This window comes from Ovis aries, chromosome 17, assembly GCF_016772045.2.
Source record: "Ovis aries strain OAR_USU_Benz2616 breed Rambouillet chromosome 17, ARS-UI_Ramb_v3.0, whole genome shotgun sequence".
Classification (NCBI taxonomy): Eukaryota; Metazoa; Chordata; class Mammalia; order Artiodactyla; family Bovidae; genus Ovis; species Ovis aries.
In genome coordinates this window covers 68689141-68707898 of record NC_056070.1, presented here as the reverse complement: position 1 = coordinate 68707898, position 18758 = coordinate 68689141, and the positions used below count along the sequence as shown (strand labels likewise).

Here is an 18758-nt window from a genome sequence, read left to right as displayed (position 1 = left end):
CTTTCCGCTCCTGGCTTTCTGAAGCCTTATCCCCAGAGCAGCTTACCACATGGCAGCTGGCTTCCAGCAGAATGACCAGGTAAGAGAGCAATGGAGAACAAGCAAAACAGAAGCCAGAATCTGTTTGTAATCTACTCTCAGAAATGACATCCTATCACTTTGCCATATTCTAGTTATTAGAAGTAAGTCACGAGGTCAAATTTTTACACTGAAGACCCCACATAAATCCACATGAGCACTGCAGGTTTCAAAAGCATGTCCAGAGAAGCATGTTGGAGTGCAATTAGGCGACTGTTAACAAATTGTTCCCAATAGTGGTGACTGTAGTCTTCAGTACAGGTGAATTAGCTACATACAGCCCCTCATTCAGAAAGCTCATCCCTCCTTACAAAACAAGGACATATGCAGAGCTCTTAAATAGATGGCTCCATGTCCCCAGGACCTCACCTGTCCCCAGACTTCAGTGTACATTAGAACCAAGTGGGAGTTGGTGAAGCCTGCAGTGTCCCAGGCCAACCCCTCAGATACTAATTCAGAGGTCGGTGGAATGAAGGAGTCTGCATGTTTATAAGATACCCAGATGCTTATGTAGGTGGCACATGGATCTTGTGGAGAAACCCCACAGCAGGCCACCTGTTTATAAGATTTCAAAGCACTGAGCAGTGCCTGGGTGTGTACCCAGGAAATAGCCTGAGAGCAGCCTCGTAACCAGTCCCGGACGTGCACAAGATTTCCTGTTCCCTCCCAGTCCTGTGCATTCTCAGGTGTAAAATTAAGACATCCCTTGCCCATCCCCCAGCCCGTCCAGGGGAGAAGAAGAAATGACAACAGTCACATTTCTATTTTATAAGCACTTGGTTTTATTGCACAGAAGCAATTGAAAGAGGACTCCAGTGGAAAAGTGCGCCCTGGCGTGGTACAGTGGTCAGCGCCCAGCCCCACCTGCTGCAGCTCTTCCGGGACAGAGAGCTTTAGGCAAGGACTCGACCACCCCTTTGGAAAATAGAAGGCATTCAGGAATAGGTTAAGACATCTCAAGCATAATGTGTTTCTAACTGCTCATTCATTATTGCGGTCATCTGTCAGTTGCACATACAGGAAATAAATGCACTTATTTGGAGAGGAGGGGGCAGTCTGTATAGTCAAGTGTTTACGTGTGGCATTCGGCATATATCACATTCGGCTACATAAGCTATCATAACATAATTGCCCATCGCCTAGGGAGGGTTTGGGCCATGGGGCTGGGAGTTGGGAGGACCCTCTCTTGCTAACATATTGCTAATAGAAATTCCTGTTTGGTGAAGGAGGGCCTGTTGTCTAAGCAGAGTTTCTTCTTAAAGAAAAGAGAGAAAAAAGTGAAAATTTGTGATGCTGACCCTTGAGCTCCCAGACCCCCCTGAGTTTCTTTGGCTGCTCTGAACGATCTCTTCTCCCTGCCTTACTTCTCCCCCTTGGTGGCCTTATCTTCTGCAGCCTTCTCTGCAGGTCTGCTGTCTTTCTGGTCTGTGCTGGAGGATTTCTCAGCCTTGGCTTTCCCGGGTGTGGAGGCCTCCTTGCCAGGTTCCTTGGCTTGGGCCTCTGTTTTGGGTTTCTCTTCAGGCTTCTTGGCTTCTGCGGCCTTCCCTTCCTTGGCGTCTTTTTTCTCCGGTGCTGCTGGCGTCTCTTCTTTCTTTGGCTTTTCTGCTGCTTTGCTGGGTTCTTTGGCCTTGGCATCATCTGGTTCCTTCTTGGCCACCTCAGTCTTCTCTTTAGGCTTGGCCTCTTCCTTCCCCTTGGCAGGAGCCTCCTTCTCTGGGGTGGTTGCTTTTTTCTTATCTTCAGCCTCTTCCTTCTTGGCTTCAGCTTTGGGTTCTTTGGGCTTTTCTACAGCAGGCTCCTTCTTCTCCTCAGGCTTTGGAGCCTCCTTCTTGGGCACCTCATCTTTCTTGCTGTCCTTCTTCTCCTCAGCTTTGGGTATGGCTGGAGCTTTCTCTTCCTCTGCCTTCTTTGGGGGCTCTTTGGCTCTCACCTCCTGGGGTTTTTCTTCCTCCTTCACAGGGGACTTGGCCTCCTCCTTCTTTGGGACCTCCTTCCCAGGAGCCTTGGCCTCATCCTTCACAGGAGACTTGGCCTTCTCTGGGGATTTGGCCTCCTCCTTCACAGGGCTTTTGGGCTTCTCTGGGGACTTGGCCTCCACTGGGGACTTGGCCTTCTCTGGGGACTTGGCCTCCTCCTTCACAGGAGACTTGGCCTTCTCTGGGGACTTGGCCTCCTCCTTCACAGGAGACTTGGCCTTCTCTGGGGACTTGGCCTCCTCCTTCACAGGAGACTTGGCCTTCTCTGGGGACTTGGCCTCCTCCTTCACAGGAGACTTGGCCTTCTCTGGGGACTTGGCCTCCTCCTTCGCAGGAGACTTGGCCTTCTCTGGGGATTTGGCCTCCTCCTTCGTAGGAGACTTGGCCTTCTCTGGGGACTTGGCCTCCACTGGAGACTTGGCCTTCTCTGGGGACTTGGCCTCCTCCTTCGCAGGAGACTTGGCCTTCTCTGGGGATTTGGCCTCCTCCTTCGTAGGAGACTTGGCCTCCTCTTTCACAGGAGACTTGGCCTTCTCTGGGGACTTGGCCTCCTCTTTCACAGGAGACTTGGCCTTCTCTGGGGACTTGGCCTCCTCTTTCACAGGAGACTTGGCCTTCTCTGGGGATTTGGCCTCCACTGGAGACTTGGCCTTCTCTGGGGACTTGGCCTCCTCCTTCACAGGGGACTTAGCCTCCACTGGGGACTTGGCCTTCTCTGGGGACTTGGCCTCCTCCTTCACAGGGGACTTGGCCTTCTCTGGGGACTTAGCCTCCACTGGGGACTTGGCCTTCTCTGGGGACTTGGCCTCCTCCTTCACAGGGGACTTAGCCTCCACTGGGGACTTGGCCTTCTCTGGGGACTTGGCCTCCTCCTTCTCTGGGGACTTGGCCTCCACTGGAGATTTGACCTTCTCTGGGGACTTGGCCTTTTCTGGAGACTTGGCCTCCACAGGGGACTTGGCTTTCTCTGGGGACTTGGCCTCCACGGGGGACTTGGCCTTCTCAGGGGACTTCACCTCAGCTGGTGACTTGGCCTCCTCCTTCTCTGGGGATTTGGCCTCCTCCTTCGCAGGGGACTTGGCCTCGGCTGGGGACTTGGCCTCCTCCTTCTCTGGGGATGCGGCCTCTTCTGCTGGGGGAGCCCGTGTTGCTTCTTCTCCTCCCTCCTCTTTGGCCTCTTTCTCCTCCTCTTCAGTCACTTCCTCCGTCACCTGGACCTCCTCTGTCTGTTCCTCCACAATCACAGTTTCCTTCTCTGACTTTTCCACCATCTTGATCTTCTCTTCACTTTTGACTTTGATGTGAGTGGACACGGAGGGGATCTTGGGGAGTCCTTCTGGAAGGAGGAAAGGACCTGGGCCAAAGCCGATCCGACACTCCTCGCCTTCCAGGAGTTTTCTGCAGAATGGATAATGAAACGTGTTACTGTGAACTCAAGGTTGGTCACTGAGGCAGGGGGCTTTCTGAGTTACTCCGAAGACCCCTGTGTGTAGTGATACATAGGTTGGTGGAAGAAGGGATGTGAATGGTGGGCACTTAGACTGGAGGAGGTCACTAGCAGATCATCCCAAGGACTCCCAGAATCTGTACCCCAGTGGCATTGCTCTTGTTTTAATTCAGCTAAGGCTACCACTTGTAAAACTTTTTTACCTCTGAAAAATGGCCCTTAAGAGAGAACGCCTATATTAACAAAATTTACATGTATTGTCCCTCAAAATGTTGTTTAAGGGAAAGGGGGGAGTATGAGCAAGAAATTCCACATTTATAAACCTGGGCTTTAAAGGTATTAGAATGTTCCCATTTGAATTTCAAGGGTCTGTTGTTATATTCTCATCCTTTGAAGTTTAGGAATAGAGTAGGGGCAGAGTTTCTGCTCTTTCCTACCCACTAGAACTGTGACCTTATTAGCAAAGCCATTCAAACTCTTCAAGCCTCAGTCTCCTCATTGGTAAAAACAGGGTCATTAAGAGTTTCTACCTTAGAGGGTGGTTTCCATGAAATAATGAATGAAAAGAATCTCTTTAAGAGGTAGAGTTGTAAAGGTCCTTGACAACTCAAGGCCCTCCTTTCTCTCCCAAGACAGGCCTCTGGCTGGCTGAATCTGAGAAGAGGGTGGGGAGCTTTAACCCTCTAAATCACTGTCAGACCCTCTAAGTCACTCTCAAGATATTTGCCTCTCAGAAGGCAGAACAGTGGTGGCCAGGACTCGGGGGAAGGAAGGGAAGGGATCAGGGAGTTATGGTTTAATGAGCACCGAATTTCAGTGTGGGAAGACAGAAAGTGTTCTGGAGGTAGATGATGGTGATGACTGGACAGCAATGTAAATAGTTTTAATGCCACTGAACCGTATACTTTAAAATGGCTAAAAGGTAAATTTTATGCTGTATACATTTCATGATAGTAAGAAAAAAATTTTTTTTTTTTTTTTTTTTTTGGTCTCTAAGACAGCAGGCTACCTCACTATGGAGCTTAAAATCCAAGGCTTCTCCTTCTGAGAACACAAGGGCTCCCACCACCCAAAGGCCCCAGGCCCCCTCACCTGTAAGCAGCGATCTCAATGTCCAGAGCCATCTTGACATTGAGTAGGTCCTGGTACTCTCGGAGCTGGGCCGCCATCTCCCACTTGGTGTTCCTCAGCTCTGCATCCAGCTGCTGGATGGCCTCCTGGGGAGGAGAAGTCACACATGCGTCACCGTCAGTCACCATGGGGCCCTTGCCACCAGCGAGGCTGGAGCAGGCTCCGCAAACCCAGTGCTGTCCGGGCCAGCCCCGACCTTGCGAAAGCTTCGGGACCTCATTCATGGACCTGGAACAAACATCCCGCTGTGTGTATAACCTCAGCCTGGGGAGTGTTCTGGAATGAAACACGCCAGACACCGACTGTGGCTATCACAGGTCAGTGGGATGGCGGGTGAATTTTTACAGATCTTAAGCTTAGAAAGGGCTCAGTGGGAACTTGTCTGCTTTGGCTCCCTATTGTCTGCCCAGTGCTCCAAAGCACCTGCATATTAAAGGCTTGGGAGGCAACTGCCGTTGATGACTGAGACAACACCCAGAAGCGTGCTAAACACGAGCTGAAGCTTCTCCCCGACCCTGAGCCCACTGAGCCACTGCTTAAAGTAAACCATCATGGCTGAGTAAAAAGCAACCTCTTTTTCTACAATAACCACATACTGCTTGTACAATAAGTTCTCTAAAATAATTTTTAGACACTTTCTTTCAATCATTATCTTTAGCGGGAGGTATCTACTGAGGCCTTCCCAGGCTGTCCTCACTCAGACACTGGTTACTGTTTACTGAACACCCAGCATGACCAAGACTCTGCCATCTCTCACTCATCTCATGAGAAGTTCATCTCTCTAATCTTCATAGCTCTGCAAAGGAGACTTTTTTAAAAAAATTGCACTGAGAGAATTCAGTCACAGAGAGAGGCAGATAACTTTCTTAGGGTCACACAGCTAGAAAGACATACAGGTACCCCTGGCCTGTCTGACTCTAAGGCCTATGCTCTCCACTCAAAGAGGGACAGTGACTTGTCCAGGGTCACCCAGCCAGGTGAGGTGGTCTGGCTTTCTGCCCCACCCCTGCCCACCTGGTAGGATGCGATGTCAGCCTGGTGACGGTCCTCCAGCTCAGAGCGCTGCCTCTCCAGCGAGTCCTTGGTGCTTTTGAGCGTCTCCAGCTCTGTGGTCCTGGCCTGCAGCTGGCGCCGGTACTCAGATATCTCCTCCTGTGCTGAGCGCATGGCGTCTGTGTTCACCTTGGCTGCCTCAGACAGTCGGTCCAGCCTCACTGGGGGAGAGAGGGGCAGGGCACAGGGTTAGACACAGCTGGGTTTGGAAGGGGCCACACACGGTGAAGGGCCTCCTGAGTGCCAGGGGCTACTGTGGGTGCTTCACTCCTCCTGTCCTTTGTGGCAGGCCAATGACACTGCCCAAGGCCAGCAGGCCAGCTTGAGCAGCAGGACTGGGGTTCAAATCTAGTGTGTATCTGGCTCCAAAGATCACGCCCTGACTCCCCAGATGCAGGCCTCAGGTCCTGCACAGCAATAGAAGGCCCTATTTCTTCTGGCCCTCCTGGTTCAGCTCCCCAGTGCTGGGGGTTATGAAACCTGGCCCGTGGAGCTTAACCTCTAGCTTGGGGTTGAACAAATCAATGAGCCTATGACCTTTAGAGGCACTAGGGCTCTGGGAACCATGCAGCCCCAGCAGAGCCCAGATCCCTGTGGAGTCTGGGGCCCGTGTGCCAGCTCCTCTGCCCCTTCCTCCCCCTGGCTGCGCGTTCTCTAGCACAGGAGCCCCTGTGCCTATGGCAGCCACACCCTGGCTCCTGTGAGCAACAGGCTGCAGGTTCCCAGAAGGCTTCAGGGGCCAGAGTGGGTCTGGAGATCTAGTGTGAACCTCCTGACAGTGAGCATGCTGAATCCTGAGATAATGATACTCAGGACCTGAGTCTTAGGAGTTGGGGAGGAAGAAGAGTGATCCAGAAGTCCTGGGATGGAAGTCCAAGAGGGCAGGGAGGTTTGCTCTGGGAGGAGCCTTGCTGCTGCAGAGATGGGGGAGGGGTAGTTCTGCTACCGCAGAGGAGAGGCAGGAACTGGAAAAGCCATGCACCCAAACCCCAGCTTTTCTGGTTTTCTCTCCTAGCGCTTCCAGAGACTTAGAGACCATCCAGATGGGTGAGGATTCTTACCCACTGTGGGTCACAGGCTTCTCTGAAAATCACTGAAGCCTCTGTGCCCTCTCCCAAGAACAGTGCAGAAGTTTTAAGGAGCGTGGAACTCCCCAGGGTAAGAAGCCCAGTTGGTCCATCCCCCTTCTAACACCAAAAGGAATGAAAACCAGAGAGGGCAAGTGTGGGTCAAAGTCACCCTGCGGGTGTTGGACATAGCTTCAGAGCTGCAGCAGCTGCACCCTAGCTGACTCAGGGTGGCGTGGAGGTGGGGGAGGGAGATGGATTTGGGAGGCTCCCAGCTTTTAGGAAGGGGAGAGAGGACATTTAGGGGCCCCCTGGCCCCTTCAGCCTCACACACCAATTGGTTGTAATGATGGCCTTCCTGGGGAGAGAGAATGTGAGAATGACTCACCCTCTCCGACTGTAGCCAGGAGGGGCCTGATAGGTGTCAGGAGAATGGGGTCCCCTGCAGTGTGCAGAAGAGGGGGATGGGCAGCATTCGACAGGGAAGGGATGTTACTTTGAAGGGCAATGAGGGACCTCCCGGCCCCGACAACTAGAAGCCGGCACCGCTTTGGAGCGGTAGAGGGAACCTGTTGGAAGGGGGACTCACAGTAGGGGGGGTTACCCTGACTTGGGAAAAAGAGCAGAGAGGACGAAGAATTGAAGGACAGATACAAGGACCCTGGAGAAGGCCAAAGGAAAACCTAGAGTGGGGAGGAAGAGGCGGGGAGTATCCCACAAGAGACCCAGAGTAAAACTGTTTTTTAGCTAAGGGGCGTGCCGTTTGCTGGGGGAACCTGAGCAACCGCACCATCCAACCTAGCCCTCTAGGACGACTCCACCGACCCCCTAGGTCACACCACCCTGCCTCTCGATGTCCGACCACCAGGGGGCGCCCCTCCTCCCTGCCCCCCGCGCCTGCAAACCTCGGAACCACTCCTCGGACTGGAGAGTGCTCTGCACCGTGTGGCCTTCAAGCTGCGCGCGGATCTCGCGCAGGGCCGACGTCACGTCGCACTTGAGGGCATCGCGCGCCTCGGCCTGCGTCTGCGCGGCGCTGCTGCTCTGAATCTGACCGAGCAGCTCGCCCACCTCCTCCTGGTGGTGACGCCGCAGGTAGCCGCACTCTTCCTGCAGGGCTTGCGCCTTTTTCTGCAGCTCGACGCGCGCTGCCTCGGCCTCCTGCGCAAAGCGGGCCAGTGCGCGCGTCGCTGCCTCGGTCTCCTCGCGCTGCCGGGCCTCGTCGTCCAGGCGCTGGCGCACGTGCGCGATGTCCTCCAGCAGGTGCTCCTGCTCCAGGCGCAGCTGGCCGCGAGCCGCGCCCAAGCGCAGCACCGCGCCGCGCATCTCGCGCACCTCGCGCTCGTACAGCTCGCCCATGGCGGCGCGGCCCGCCTGCTGCTGCCGCAGCGCCGCCGCCTCGCCCTCCAGGCTGCGGTTATGCGCCTCGAGCTGCCGCACCTTGTCGATGTAGCCCGCGAAGCGGTCGTTCAGCGCCTGCAGCTGCTCCTTCTCGCTGCGCGCCACCACCATGCAGCCCTCCGGTCCGTTGCTCAGGGTGTCTAGCGAGTCGGTGCTGGAGGCAGTCCCGGCGCCTCGGAAGCGGCTCGGGGAGGCCGACACGGAGCTCACGGAGGTCCGCGCCCATGAGTGGAATCCGCTGGAGGAGGCGGTTGCAGAGCGCGCTCCGGCCGCGCCGCCTTTGCGAGCCAGCGCATAGTGCAAGCTGCCGCCTCCGTGAAGCGGCGCGAAGGCGCCCAGCAGCGCGTCGGCGCCGCTGAAGCTCATCGTGGCCGGAGCGGGTGCGGCCACCGGCGGAGAAGGAGCCCTGAGGCTGGGAAGAGGCGGGCGACACTGCGGCACCTCCGGGCCGGCCGGCCCTTTTATAGCAGCCCGGCGGGGTCCAGCCCCTCAGCAGTCCGGGGGAGGGGGGAGGAGGGCCCCGCCCTCTCCGCCTCCTCCCCCAGCGGCCCGGGGCCGGCCGGCTCCGCCGCAGTGAGAGGGGCGGGGCAGGGGAACCTGGGAGTGAAGGGGAATCGACAACGCAGCGTCAGAGGAGACCCGCGCCCCCACCCCGCCGAGGGCGTCAGACGGTAGAGGACTCCCGGAGTGGACCGCCGGGGACCCCCCGGGTGCGGGTGGCGAGACCCTACTACTATGTTCGAAAAGAGAGAAGGCGCCCGAAATGGGGGAGCGAGGGCAAGGAGACCAGATGGGAATGGGGCAGGATGCCCTCGGGATGGGGTGGTGGGAGACGCAGTAGGATGAGGACCCCGAGTGATAGGACGCACAGGATTTCCCTGATAGTTAGACCCTCAGGAGAGGGAGCTCACAGTGTCTGCAGCCCGCCCGGAATAGGGGAGGAGAAAAGTACTTCTGAATGGAGGCCTGGTGGGCGCTACAGAGAGTAGAGATAGAAGACCCCTGAATGGAGGTAACTGTTCCCCTAGCTGCTAGAGAGGCCACCAGGAGAGGGCTCAAGAACTCGGCAACCGGCCGGAAAAGGGGGAGGGCGACCTGGAGTTGGGGAGGGGCGGCAAGGCTGCCCTGAATTGGGGGTGTGGGAGACACTGCAGAGGCTAGAGAAGGGAAGCCTGGATTGGGGGTGGGCGCAGTGCTCTCCTCAGGATAGGAGGCAGGAGACCCTGAAACCGGCCCCAGCAAGAAGGACCCTCAGTGAAGTGGGCAGAGGGTTCCCTGTGAAGGCAGAGTGTGCAAGGGTCAAAGAACCAAGAGTGGGGGTACTTCAGGGAACGAGGCGTGGAGTTGGGAGAGCTGGTGTGAGTTGGTTGTGAGGTTGGGGGAGGTAGCAGGGGTGCCAGGAGTCCCTCGGGCCAGGGTCTGCACACCGAGGACAGCTCCACAGTTGCTGGCAAATGACCTTGAACATGTTGCCCCCACCCCCACTCGGTTTGCCCATCGGTACAAAGAACAGACCTTGCTCTAGGTCAGGCTGCAACTTGAGACCCCTGGAGACTTGGGAAGTCTCCAGCAACAGTAGAGGAGACGAATTCTACTGCCCGTGGACATAGCAGCCACTTCCCCACAACTCGGAAGTCCTTTCTTCCTCTCCCCTCTCCATCTCCTCGGCTTCAACTTGTCATTTCTCCCCACACCCACAAGAGACAAGTGGGTGTCATGACTGGGCTCCCTTCTCACACCCAGAGAAGCGGTGAGAAGCTTTCAGCGTACCAGAGCTGCTCACCCCCACAAGCCTTAATTCAGGTAGAAAAGAGGGCCTTTGTATTTGGGGGACCTGCACTGCTGTTGATATTTAGCTTTGTCTTGGGTTTGACTCCAGTCAAGAGCCTTGGGAGTGGGGGTGGTGCTGCAGCTGAGCTTCAGCACCAAGGACAGGGCCTACTCTCTGTTGGGGACAAAGGGGTTAATTAACCTCTGCCTTCCCCTTGAGGGATGGGAGGGAGGAATTCTATCTCCCTGATGTCTGATCCCTGTGCTATGCAGATGGGGGACTGAGGAGGGGTGGATGGGTAATCCAGTGGGGTCACCCTGCCAGCCAGAGACCCAGCCCCTTGACCTTCTATTGGGGGTCCAGTTCCCTCCATTCTGTGACATTCTCCCACATACACACCTGTCTTGCCCTTCCATTGGAGCTGAAGGGGCCTACATGTCAGGTGCGGTGAGGCAGGGAGACTTGAGACCCCCTAGGGAGTCACTGAAGTCTTCCATCCCAGACCTGAGCCTCCCTCAGGCAGTTAATTCAACCCCCACTACATTTCCAGTCTGCATGGTTTTCCTTCTGTAGGCTCCCCAGGATGGGGACAGACAAATACCCTAGGGAAGACCTCTATCTGTCCTTTTCTCTCTGCACTCCACATCACTCCCAGACCCCTGGTTCTAAGCAGGCCCTCAGAGACGGGGATGTGATTGTACTGTCCCTTTAACCAGGTTTTACTGGGAGGAGAGTGCGCTGGGGAGGAGGAGGGAGGGGGAAGGGAGTTTCTGGTTTTGCATGGAGAAGCAGAACATGATGAAGCATTTTTCCCCAGTTTAAAGATCCAGCCATGCTCCAGTTTGCAGGGGGCAGAAGGGCAGGTGTGCAGTTGGTGCTGGGAGGATGGAGGTGAGTGTCTGGCCTGAGGCTTCTGAGAATGGCATTTGGGGGGCTTGCAGAGGGCTCCCCATTGACTTGTCATCCTGCTTGGAAGCTTGCCATTAGTTCTGGTCCTTTGGGTCTTTCCAGTCATCTGCGTAGTGCAGATCTGTCCTCTGGGTGTGGGGAGGCTGACAAGCAGCTGGCAGCAGGGGGAGTGGCAGCAGGGGCTGGGTAAAAGAGAGGAGGGGGCCAGGGTGCATTCTGTCAAGGCTGGGGGCCCACAACCGTGGGATTCTAAGCAAGAAGTCCCTCGTGTGATTCATGTGGCTGGAAAATGACATGAGGGTGGGAATCCTGAGGTCAGTCCCCTCAAAGGGCCCTTCAGGCTCACCTCCTGGAAGTCATTCCCTTTTCCCCCCACATGTGGTCAGTTATCCCCTCCATGGTCCCCAGTGCTAATCCACCACATCACACTTACCACTCTGAATTGTCATTAGGTGAATGAATGGATGGATGAATAAATTCCAGCAGTTCTTCAGCCAAACTTGTAGTCTAAAGGGGACTAAAAATGATTCTGCCCCGAGTCCTTGAGTCTCAAATCCCTTTGCTCTTGCTGCCCTCAGTTTTTACCGTTTGAAACTGAGTAGAACAACAGTGCCATGTATCCATCCATTCATCCATTCTTCACAAGTTTCCTGAGTGCCTTCTATGTGATGGGCGTACAAAAAACACTGAGGTCTGGAAGCCCAGAAACTTCTAAAATTGTCTCCCTGGGACAAGGATTCTCAAGTCCTTCCCAAATCCCAGTGCAGCATTTCTCAGGGGAACTTCTTGAGGATTATGATAAGCATTCCTCCAAAATGGAGGGGAAACAGGAGCTTAACAGCTGAAGAAAGTTAACAGGACTCTTGGTGCAACTCTTTCAGCCTGGACGTGGTGATGAGCATTGGGAATATCCCAGAGGTGCCAAGTTCCCCAAAACTTCTTTGACCACAGTAGTTTCTGACCCCTCAGGTGTCACCCAAAGTGACCCAGACTGCAGGACCCACTCAGGCATGGGCTTCAGGCCCTGTTCCCTCTGGGCTCTCCTTCAGGGTTAGTGCTTTTCAGGAACAGGGCTGCAGAGTGAAGGGTGAGGGTGAAACATGGCTTTAAGTGAACACTGGCCAAGCATTGCTGCCACTCCATTCATTCAGTGTCTACAGGGTTAGACCCTGTGGTAAGCCCTGTGGACTCTGAAGTATGATACCCCAGTGAGGGGGAATACCCCATGCGTACAGCAGACAGAACTCAGCCACCACTTGGTACCTCCTCAAACATGGCAAGAATCACTAGGCAAGGATCATTGTCCCTTTTATATATGAGTAAACAAAGGCCAGAGTAAGGAAGTGACTTGCCCAAGTTGACCCAGTGACAGGGTCTCAAATCATCCAACCTTAAGCTGGTGCTGTGTACAGAAGGTGGAAACCCATTTCTCTGGCACTGAGGGGCCCAGATGGCCTGAGGTTGGAGGAATGAGAGGCCCCCAGAGAGGGAACAAGCAGCTGCCTGGAACTGGAGTCTGGCCCCTGACAGGTCATCCAACTGAGAGTCCCTGTGACCTGTGACCCAGCGTCAGTACATCCTTTACGTAGGGGCTCACTCCCAGCCATGGCATCATACAGCACTGTGTCACCTCGCTATGACCTCTGTTTGGGAATGTATTTGCTAAGCTCATTCTCTTCCTACTTTATGTCTCTCCATAGAACTTGACCTTTTCTAACATGGACAATTGTACTATCTTACCTTATTTCCTCCCATAGGGTGTAAGCTTCATAAAATCAAGGACTTTTGCCTGTCTTATTCAGTGGTGCTTTCCTCAGCCCTTGGAACAGTGGTTGGCATACAGCAGAGCTTAACAAATAGTCGAATGGCTGAGCAAGTCCTCTTTGAGAAGCTGGTGAGTACCTGGGCGTTTCAGCACCAGTCATCTGGACAGCTCCCGGCTGGCTGAGCCCTTGGAGGGCAGCCACTGCCGGCTAAGAGCCTTCCAGCCAGCCTGAGCTGCACGAGGTCACCTTCGCTAGGGCTCAGACCCTGCCTACTACATTGCTTGCAAACTCCCCTCAGTAATACCTTTTTCTTTTTTAATTCAGCACTTATTTTTGTGTGTCTGTGAAGCGCAGAGCATTTCCCTTTCTCCTTATCTCTCTTTGGTGTTCATACCTCATACACTCTCTCTCCTTCCCTCCCTCTCTCTGTTCCTTCCATCTCTCCTCCACCCCAGTTTCTCTGTCCTCCTTATCCTTTTCTTCCTCCCCTCTTCCTCCCCCCCGCTCCTTAGAGGTGTCCTATTTTTGCAGGACTTGACTTATAGTAAAGGGGAGGTGGCCTCCCTCCCCCTACTCCCTTTATGAAGCAGACAGCAAAAAACTGAACTGCGTGCAGTTTTGCATAAGCCTCCCCCTCCTAGTATCCGCCGCGGTTGTAACCACAGGGGACTGGCCCAAAACTGATGAAAGCCTGCAGTAGGTCTGCCTGCCCGCCCACCCGTCTGCCACCCTGGGAGGACACTGGGTGGGAGGCTGAATTCTGCCGAAAAGGTCAATAGCTGGTGGGTGGATTTACAGATCCGCCCCATCTCCTCCGCTCTTCCAGTTCCCCTTGCGAGCAATTACAGATGAATGGTGCTCTGGCTGTGGCTCCTGAGCCTGAGAGTGAGAGGGTTCGTTGGTCTTTCCTAAGGGACCAGTTCTAGCAGGTGAGGCTTGTGGACTCACACATGCTCTAGGAATGTTCTCTTCTTGTTACCCAGTGCAAGAGGCTAAGCAACAAGAGGACTCAGGCTCTGCTACGAAGAGGAAGAGGCACCTTTGCTTTCACACCTAGCCTCTCTCATTCTAGCAACTGTATGAGATTAAATATTTTCACTTCATGGTTCTGGAAATGGAGGCTCAGAGGAGGTTGGGTAACTTGGCCCAGGTCACAGCTAGTAAATGGCGGAGCTGGGATCCAAATCCAGGTCTGCTGGCCTCTACAGCAGGTACGCTCAACTGTAAGACTGTGCTACCACTTTTCATGTTCATGGGAAGGCTCAGCTGGGTCCCCATAGGACCACTGCTTTAGAACTGGACCCAGCACTTTCCTGGTCCCGTCACACTGTCTGGAGCTTTGCTCTGGGAGTTCCCTCCAGCATCTGGTGGAAGCTAGGGAGGTGGAGAACCAGCATTGTCTTGGGGAAGGTGGCATCCCAGGCCACTTTACAGTCAGGTAGTTGAAATGATGGCCAACGGCTCTCCAGATGGCCTAGCCTGAGGCAACAGATAAGTAGATGGTAGTCATGGAACCATGCTTGATGTTCACAGTACAGATCTTGGGTCATCAAGAAAACAATTCTGACAACCTCTGTGTGGTGCTCACTATGTGCAGGCCACCTAAGTATGTGGTGTCCAGAGCAGTTGCCCTAGGTCTGCAGGGTCATCTCCCAATATGGACTAGGCTGTCTAGGTCAGAGAGAGAAAGTGATCTGCCAAGGTCGCAGAGCAAGGTGGCCGAGGGGCTGTGGCTCACAGCAGGGCCTCCTGCACTTCTCAAGATGCACAGTCACTTTCAGAAAAATATATTTAAGTGATGCTTCTTCTCTTTATCCTGGACGCAAAGGCTGTCCATAATACATTTGAGAAAGATTCTATACCAATGAGTTTAAATTGGAGTATTGAGGCTTGGGGGAAGAACTATCAGTTGGATAAAAGTTCATTTCTGTTGGCAGGTAAATGCAGCATTACTGGGCATGCATTAAAAGAGGCCCTGACAAACGTTCTCAGAGGCTATGAAGTTTGCTTCACTGAGGGGCAGCTGCATCCTAGCCCCCGTCCCTCTAAGGTCAGGCTGCATGAGGACACACAGGGCCTGGAAGCACGCTGGCACCAACCAGAAACAAATGCCAGCAGATGGGAAATGTGCCAGGAAAGTTTTTGAAACCTCTTCCCCAGCCCTGAGCCAGGCGCCTGCCCTGGACAGAAGACTGTGGGAGCCCAGAGCAGACCTGGGTCGGGGACTCGGTCACACATGCAGGTAAAAAACTCTGCTGGGCACCTGAACTGCCTTCTGGCTTCCGGGGAGGTTAGCAGTGAAGAAAGGAGACAGAGCTGACCTTGAGGTCTTTATGGTCTTGGAGGGAGTTAGTGGAGAAAATGTGCTTTTCATTAAAATTTTAAAAATCGCGCCTCAATGCTTGTCACCAAAGTGAATCCCTGTGCCCTCCCAGATCCTCTGAGTCAGAATCTCTCGTGGAGGGCCTGAGTATGTACATTCTGAGCCAGTGTCCCTGCAGCAGAACAGCCTGTATTGATCTGGCCTTGACCAACCTTCTGAGTTCGCTGATTAAGCCCCTGCTGTTAAGTCTTTTGCATACATTTTCTCATTTAGGCATCACGTCCACTCTAAAAAGCTTTGGTGAGGAAATTGAGGCCTGGAAAGGTTAAATCACTTGCCAAGCTCCAGAACACAACCACCCGGCCCCACCCCTGTGTTTGCTCAGGACATCCCTCTCTCCCAGAATCTTTTCTGCTTCCGACCCACCTCTGAGAAATTCTTGATTCTGCAATATTTTCTTGTACCCATACCCAGAACTTCTTGGCTGAAATCCTTTTCCCCTGCCCCCATTTTCACGTAACTTCTCTTTACCCTTCACCTTCAAGGAGCCTTCCCTAATCCCCAAGGTGTGGGCTCTTATGACCCCCTGCCTTGCCCTTATTGTAGCCTAACCCTGTATTCTAAAGGGCTGTTTGTCACCTAACCCAACTTTGGGCAAGGCAAGCAGAGACATTACTTTGCCAACAAAGGTCCATCTAGTCAAGGCTATGGTTTTTCCACTGGTCATGTATGGATGCGAGAGTTGGACTGTGAAGAAAGCTGAGCGCTGAAGAATTGATGCTTTTGAACTGTGGTGCTGGAGAAGACTCTTGAGAGTCCCTTGAACTGCAAGGAGATCCAACCAGTCCATTCTAAAGGAGATCAGCCCTAGGTGTTCTTTGGAAGGAATGATGCTAAAGCTGAAACTCCAATACTTTGGCAACCTCATGCAAAGAGTTGACTCATTGGAAAAGACTCTGATGCTGGGAGAGATTGTGGGCAGGAGGAGAAGGGGATGACAGAGGATGAGATGGCTGGATGGCATCATTGACTCGATGGATGTGAGTCTGAGTGAACTCCGAGAGTTGGTGATGGACAGAGAGGCCTGGCATGCTGAGATTCATGGGATCACAAAGAGTCGGACATGACTGAGTGACTGAACTGAACTGAACTGAACTGAAGAAGCATCTCTTACTTAAAGTTGCCTTCCTAGGACCTGGTACCAGAATGTTAGCTCAGTGAAGTTTGTGGAAAGAGTAAATGTCCATGGCGACTCCCTATAGGCCCTAGTCCACCTTATCCATCTATAAGTAGAAGCTGTCTTGGACTGCATTTCACAACTCAGAGTTCAGGGAAGCAGGGCTAAAGGGCCTTCGGGGCCATCAGTTACACAGATGCGGGAACTGAAGCCCGTGTGGTCAGTGGCAGGTCTGACCCTCAGCCAGTGGTTTCAGTACATCTGGCACCTGCCTTGTCTCTGGCTCTGCAGCTGAAGGGGAAGCAGGAACTGACATGCGGACTTTATTTCCTGTCTTGAGGGGAGCTCTTCGCCCATTATCACAATCATTACCTTTTACTGGGTGCTTACAAGGTGCCAGGCTCTTTATTTTTGATTTAATCTTATTTATTTGGCTGAGCCAGGTCTTAGTTGCAGCATGTGGGATCTAGTTCCCTGACCAGGGATCGAACCCTGGTCCCTTGCATTGGAACTCGGAGTCTCAGCCACTGGACCACCAAGGAGGTCCCCCAGGCCCTTTCTATGAGTCTTACCCACAGTTTTCAATTCTCACAATTTACACAGGGATGGAAGGCACAATGACCCCTAATTACAGATGAACAAACTGAGGCAAGTAGCATGCATTCACTTTCATGCACTGGAGAAGGAAATGGCAACCCACTCCAGTGTTCTTGCCTGGAGAATCCCAGGGACGGGGGAGGCTGGTGGGCTGCCGTCTACGGGGTCGCACAGAGTCGGACACGACTGAAGCGACTTTAGCAGCAGCAGCAGCAGCGTGCATATCTATCAATGTGTCTTCCATTTCCTCTCACAAACTTATTTGGGTCCCACTGGCGTCTCACAAGACTTGTCATCAAGCCTATTTTCCAAAGGAAAAAACCGAGGCTCCAAGGTTACGGAATCTGTTTCTGCGCCTCCTAATAGGGTGGCCGGCTTTCCGGCTTGACTGGCTCGCGCTGGCGGAGACGCCGGCAATACGGTCAGCCCCGCCCCTCGGCACCGGAAATGCCCGAGCTTTCCCTCGGGCTGCCGAAGATTGTCGAGCGCTCCTCCGAGCGCTCGGGCTCGGACAGGCGGACAGCGAGCGCTACCTACAGCTGGAACCCAGCTTTCCGGCAGCCCTGATCGCCGCAGCTTCGGGTCAGAGGCATCCCTGGAGACTGCAGAAAGGTGGCAGCGGCCTCGGTTGCCATCGCTTCCTTTGTCGTAACGCCAGGGCAGACGCCGAGATGCCACCGGGAGGACTGACCACACAGCCTTGAACCGAGGAGGCGGAACTCTGGGATGGGCGCTCTTCCTCGGGGGCGGGGGCTCCTGGGGAAGGGGACCGTCCCTGGGCTACCGTGCCACAAGCGAGGACACCTGTGCATCAAACCCTGAGCCTGCGACCGGGCGTCTGTGAGTCTGTGGACAGCAACGTTCCTTTCCCAGACCTCAGTTTCTGCACCTGAAAGGGGGGCTCCTCCGGGACACTTCCGCTTGCAAAAACCGGAATTTTGCCCAGCATTTTCAGAATCCCCGCCTCCAGGCAGGCGCTGAGAAAGCAGAGCCGCGTCCTTGTGCCTCCAGACAATCAATGGTTCAGAATCCACCCCGAAGTCAGACCAACCCAAGAATGAATGCCTACACTCCCTCTGGGGCATCTCGGACAAGTAACCTCTGCTTTCTGGGGCTCAGTTTCCACATCTGTAGAATGGTGTGTAACAGGACTAGCTTCTTTTGAGGTTTGGTGGGAAAACATATGCAAAAAGTCTAACACTATTTCTGGCTCAGAAAACCCTTAATAAACACAGCTTAATAAACGGTTATTAAATAAAACCCTTAATAAACGGTTGTCACATTTCTGGGCCCTGGGAGGGTTCCTGAGCCTTGGACCCTGCCCATCTTCTGCCCTCTGTGACCAAGACGGTGTTAGGGGCAGGGGAAGAGAGGCAGAGTCTTGCTGAGTCATCTAGGGACCCAGATGTGGGGTGCAGGCAGTCCCTGCCCTGGAGACAAGAGGCACAGAGCTCAGAGATCGCCTTGCCTTGCTGCATTGCTCCTAACACTGGGCCAGGCGGCCTGCAGCCTGGGATGGGACAGACATGCAACACGGTAGTGAGTGGTAGCTCAGATCCGTTGAGCACTTCATATAGGCCTGGCTTTGCGTGGAGCCTATCACATGTGTTATATCCATCCCCCCAAAGTCCTGTCTAGTAGGTCCCTTCCTGCCATCCCATCTTCTGATGAGACATTTGAAGCCCAGAGTCACAAACTAGTAACCAGTCCGAGGTCACCCAGCTACCAAGTGACTGAAGCAGCACTCCACAGTCTTACCCACTGTTCTGTACCCAGAAACATCTGGCCTGGAAGGCAGGTGGCGGAGGGGAAATGACAAGGGCCTCCCAGTGTTAATAGCATACACTACAGTTGGAGCCCTTAGTGAGTGCTGGGTGCTGGCCTAAGGGCCAGCATCATTTATATTCCTGAGAGTGAGCCCATACTATAGGTTCTGTTATTGCCACTTTATCAATGAAAGGTTATCTCGTCTGGCCGGTCACACTGCGAGTACAAAACTTGGTCTTTGGGGACCATCAGTGGTACACTTGGCCTTAGGAAGACCCCTCTCTTCTCTGAGGCT

General features: G+C 53.9%; 1 protein-coding gene and 1 long non-coding RNA gene across 2 annotated transcripts; one reads left to right on the top strand and one right to left on the bottom strand.

Moving 5' to 3' along the window:
* Positions 1 to 836: 836 nt before the first annotated feature.
* Positions 837 to 8589, bottom strand: NEFH (neurofilament heavy chain). The gene is made up of 4 exons (XM_004017461.5): positions 7658 to 8589; positions 5647 to 5846; positions 4594 to 4718; positions 837 to 3452 (listed from the first exon to the last, which is right to left on the bottom strand). The coding sequence occupies exons 1-4, from the start codon at positions 8517 to 8519 to the stop codon at positions 1439 to 1441; spliced, it is 3201 nt and encodes a 1066-aa protein (XP_004017510.5). The 5' UTR covers positions 8520 to 8589; the 3' UTR covers positions 837 to 1438.
* A 2107-nt stretch (positions 8590 to 10696) lies between these two features.
* LOC121816975 (uncharacterized) lies at positions 10697 to 17956 on the top strand. Its single transcript, XR_006056741.2, has 2 exons — positions 10697 to 10815; positions 12591 to 17956. It is a non-coding gene; the product is annotated as an uncharacterized LOC121816975 (long non-coding RNA).
* Positions 17957 to 18758: the final 802 nt, after the last annotated feature.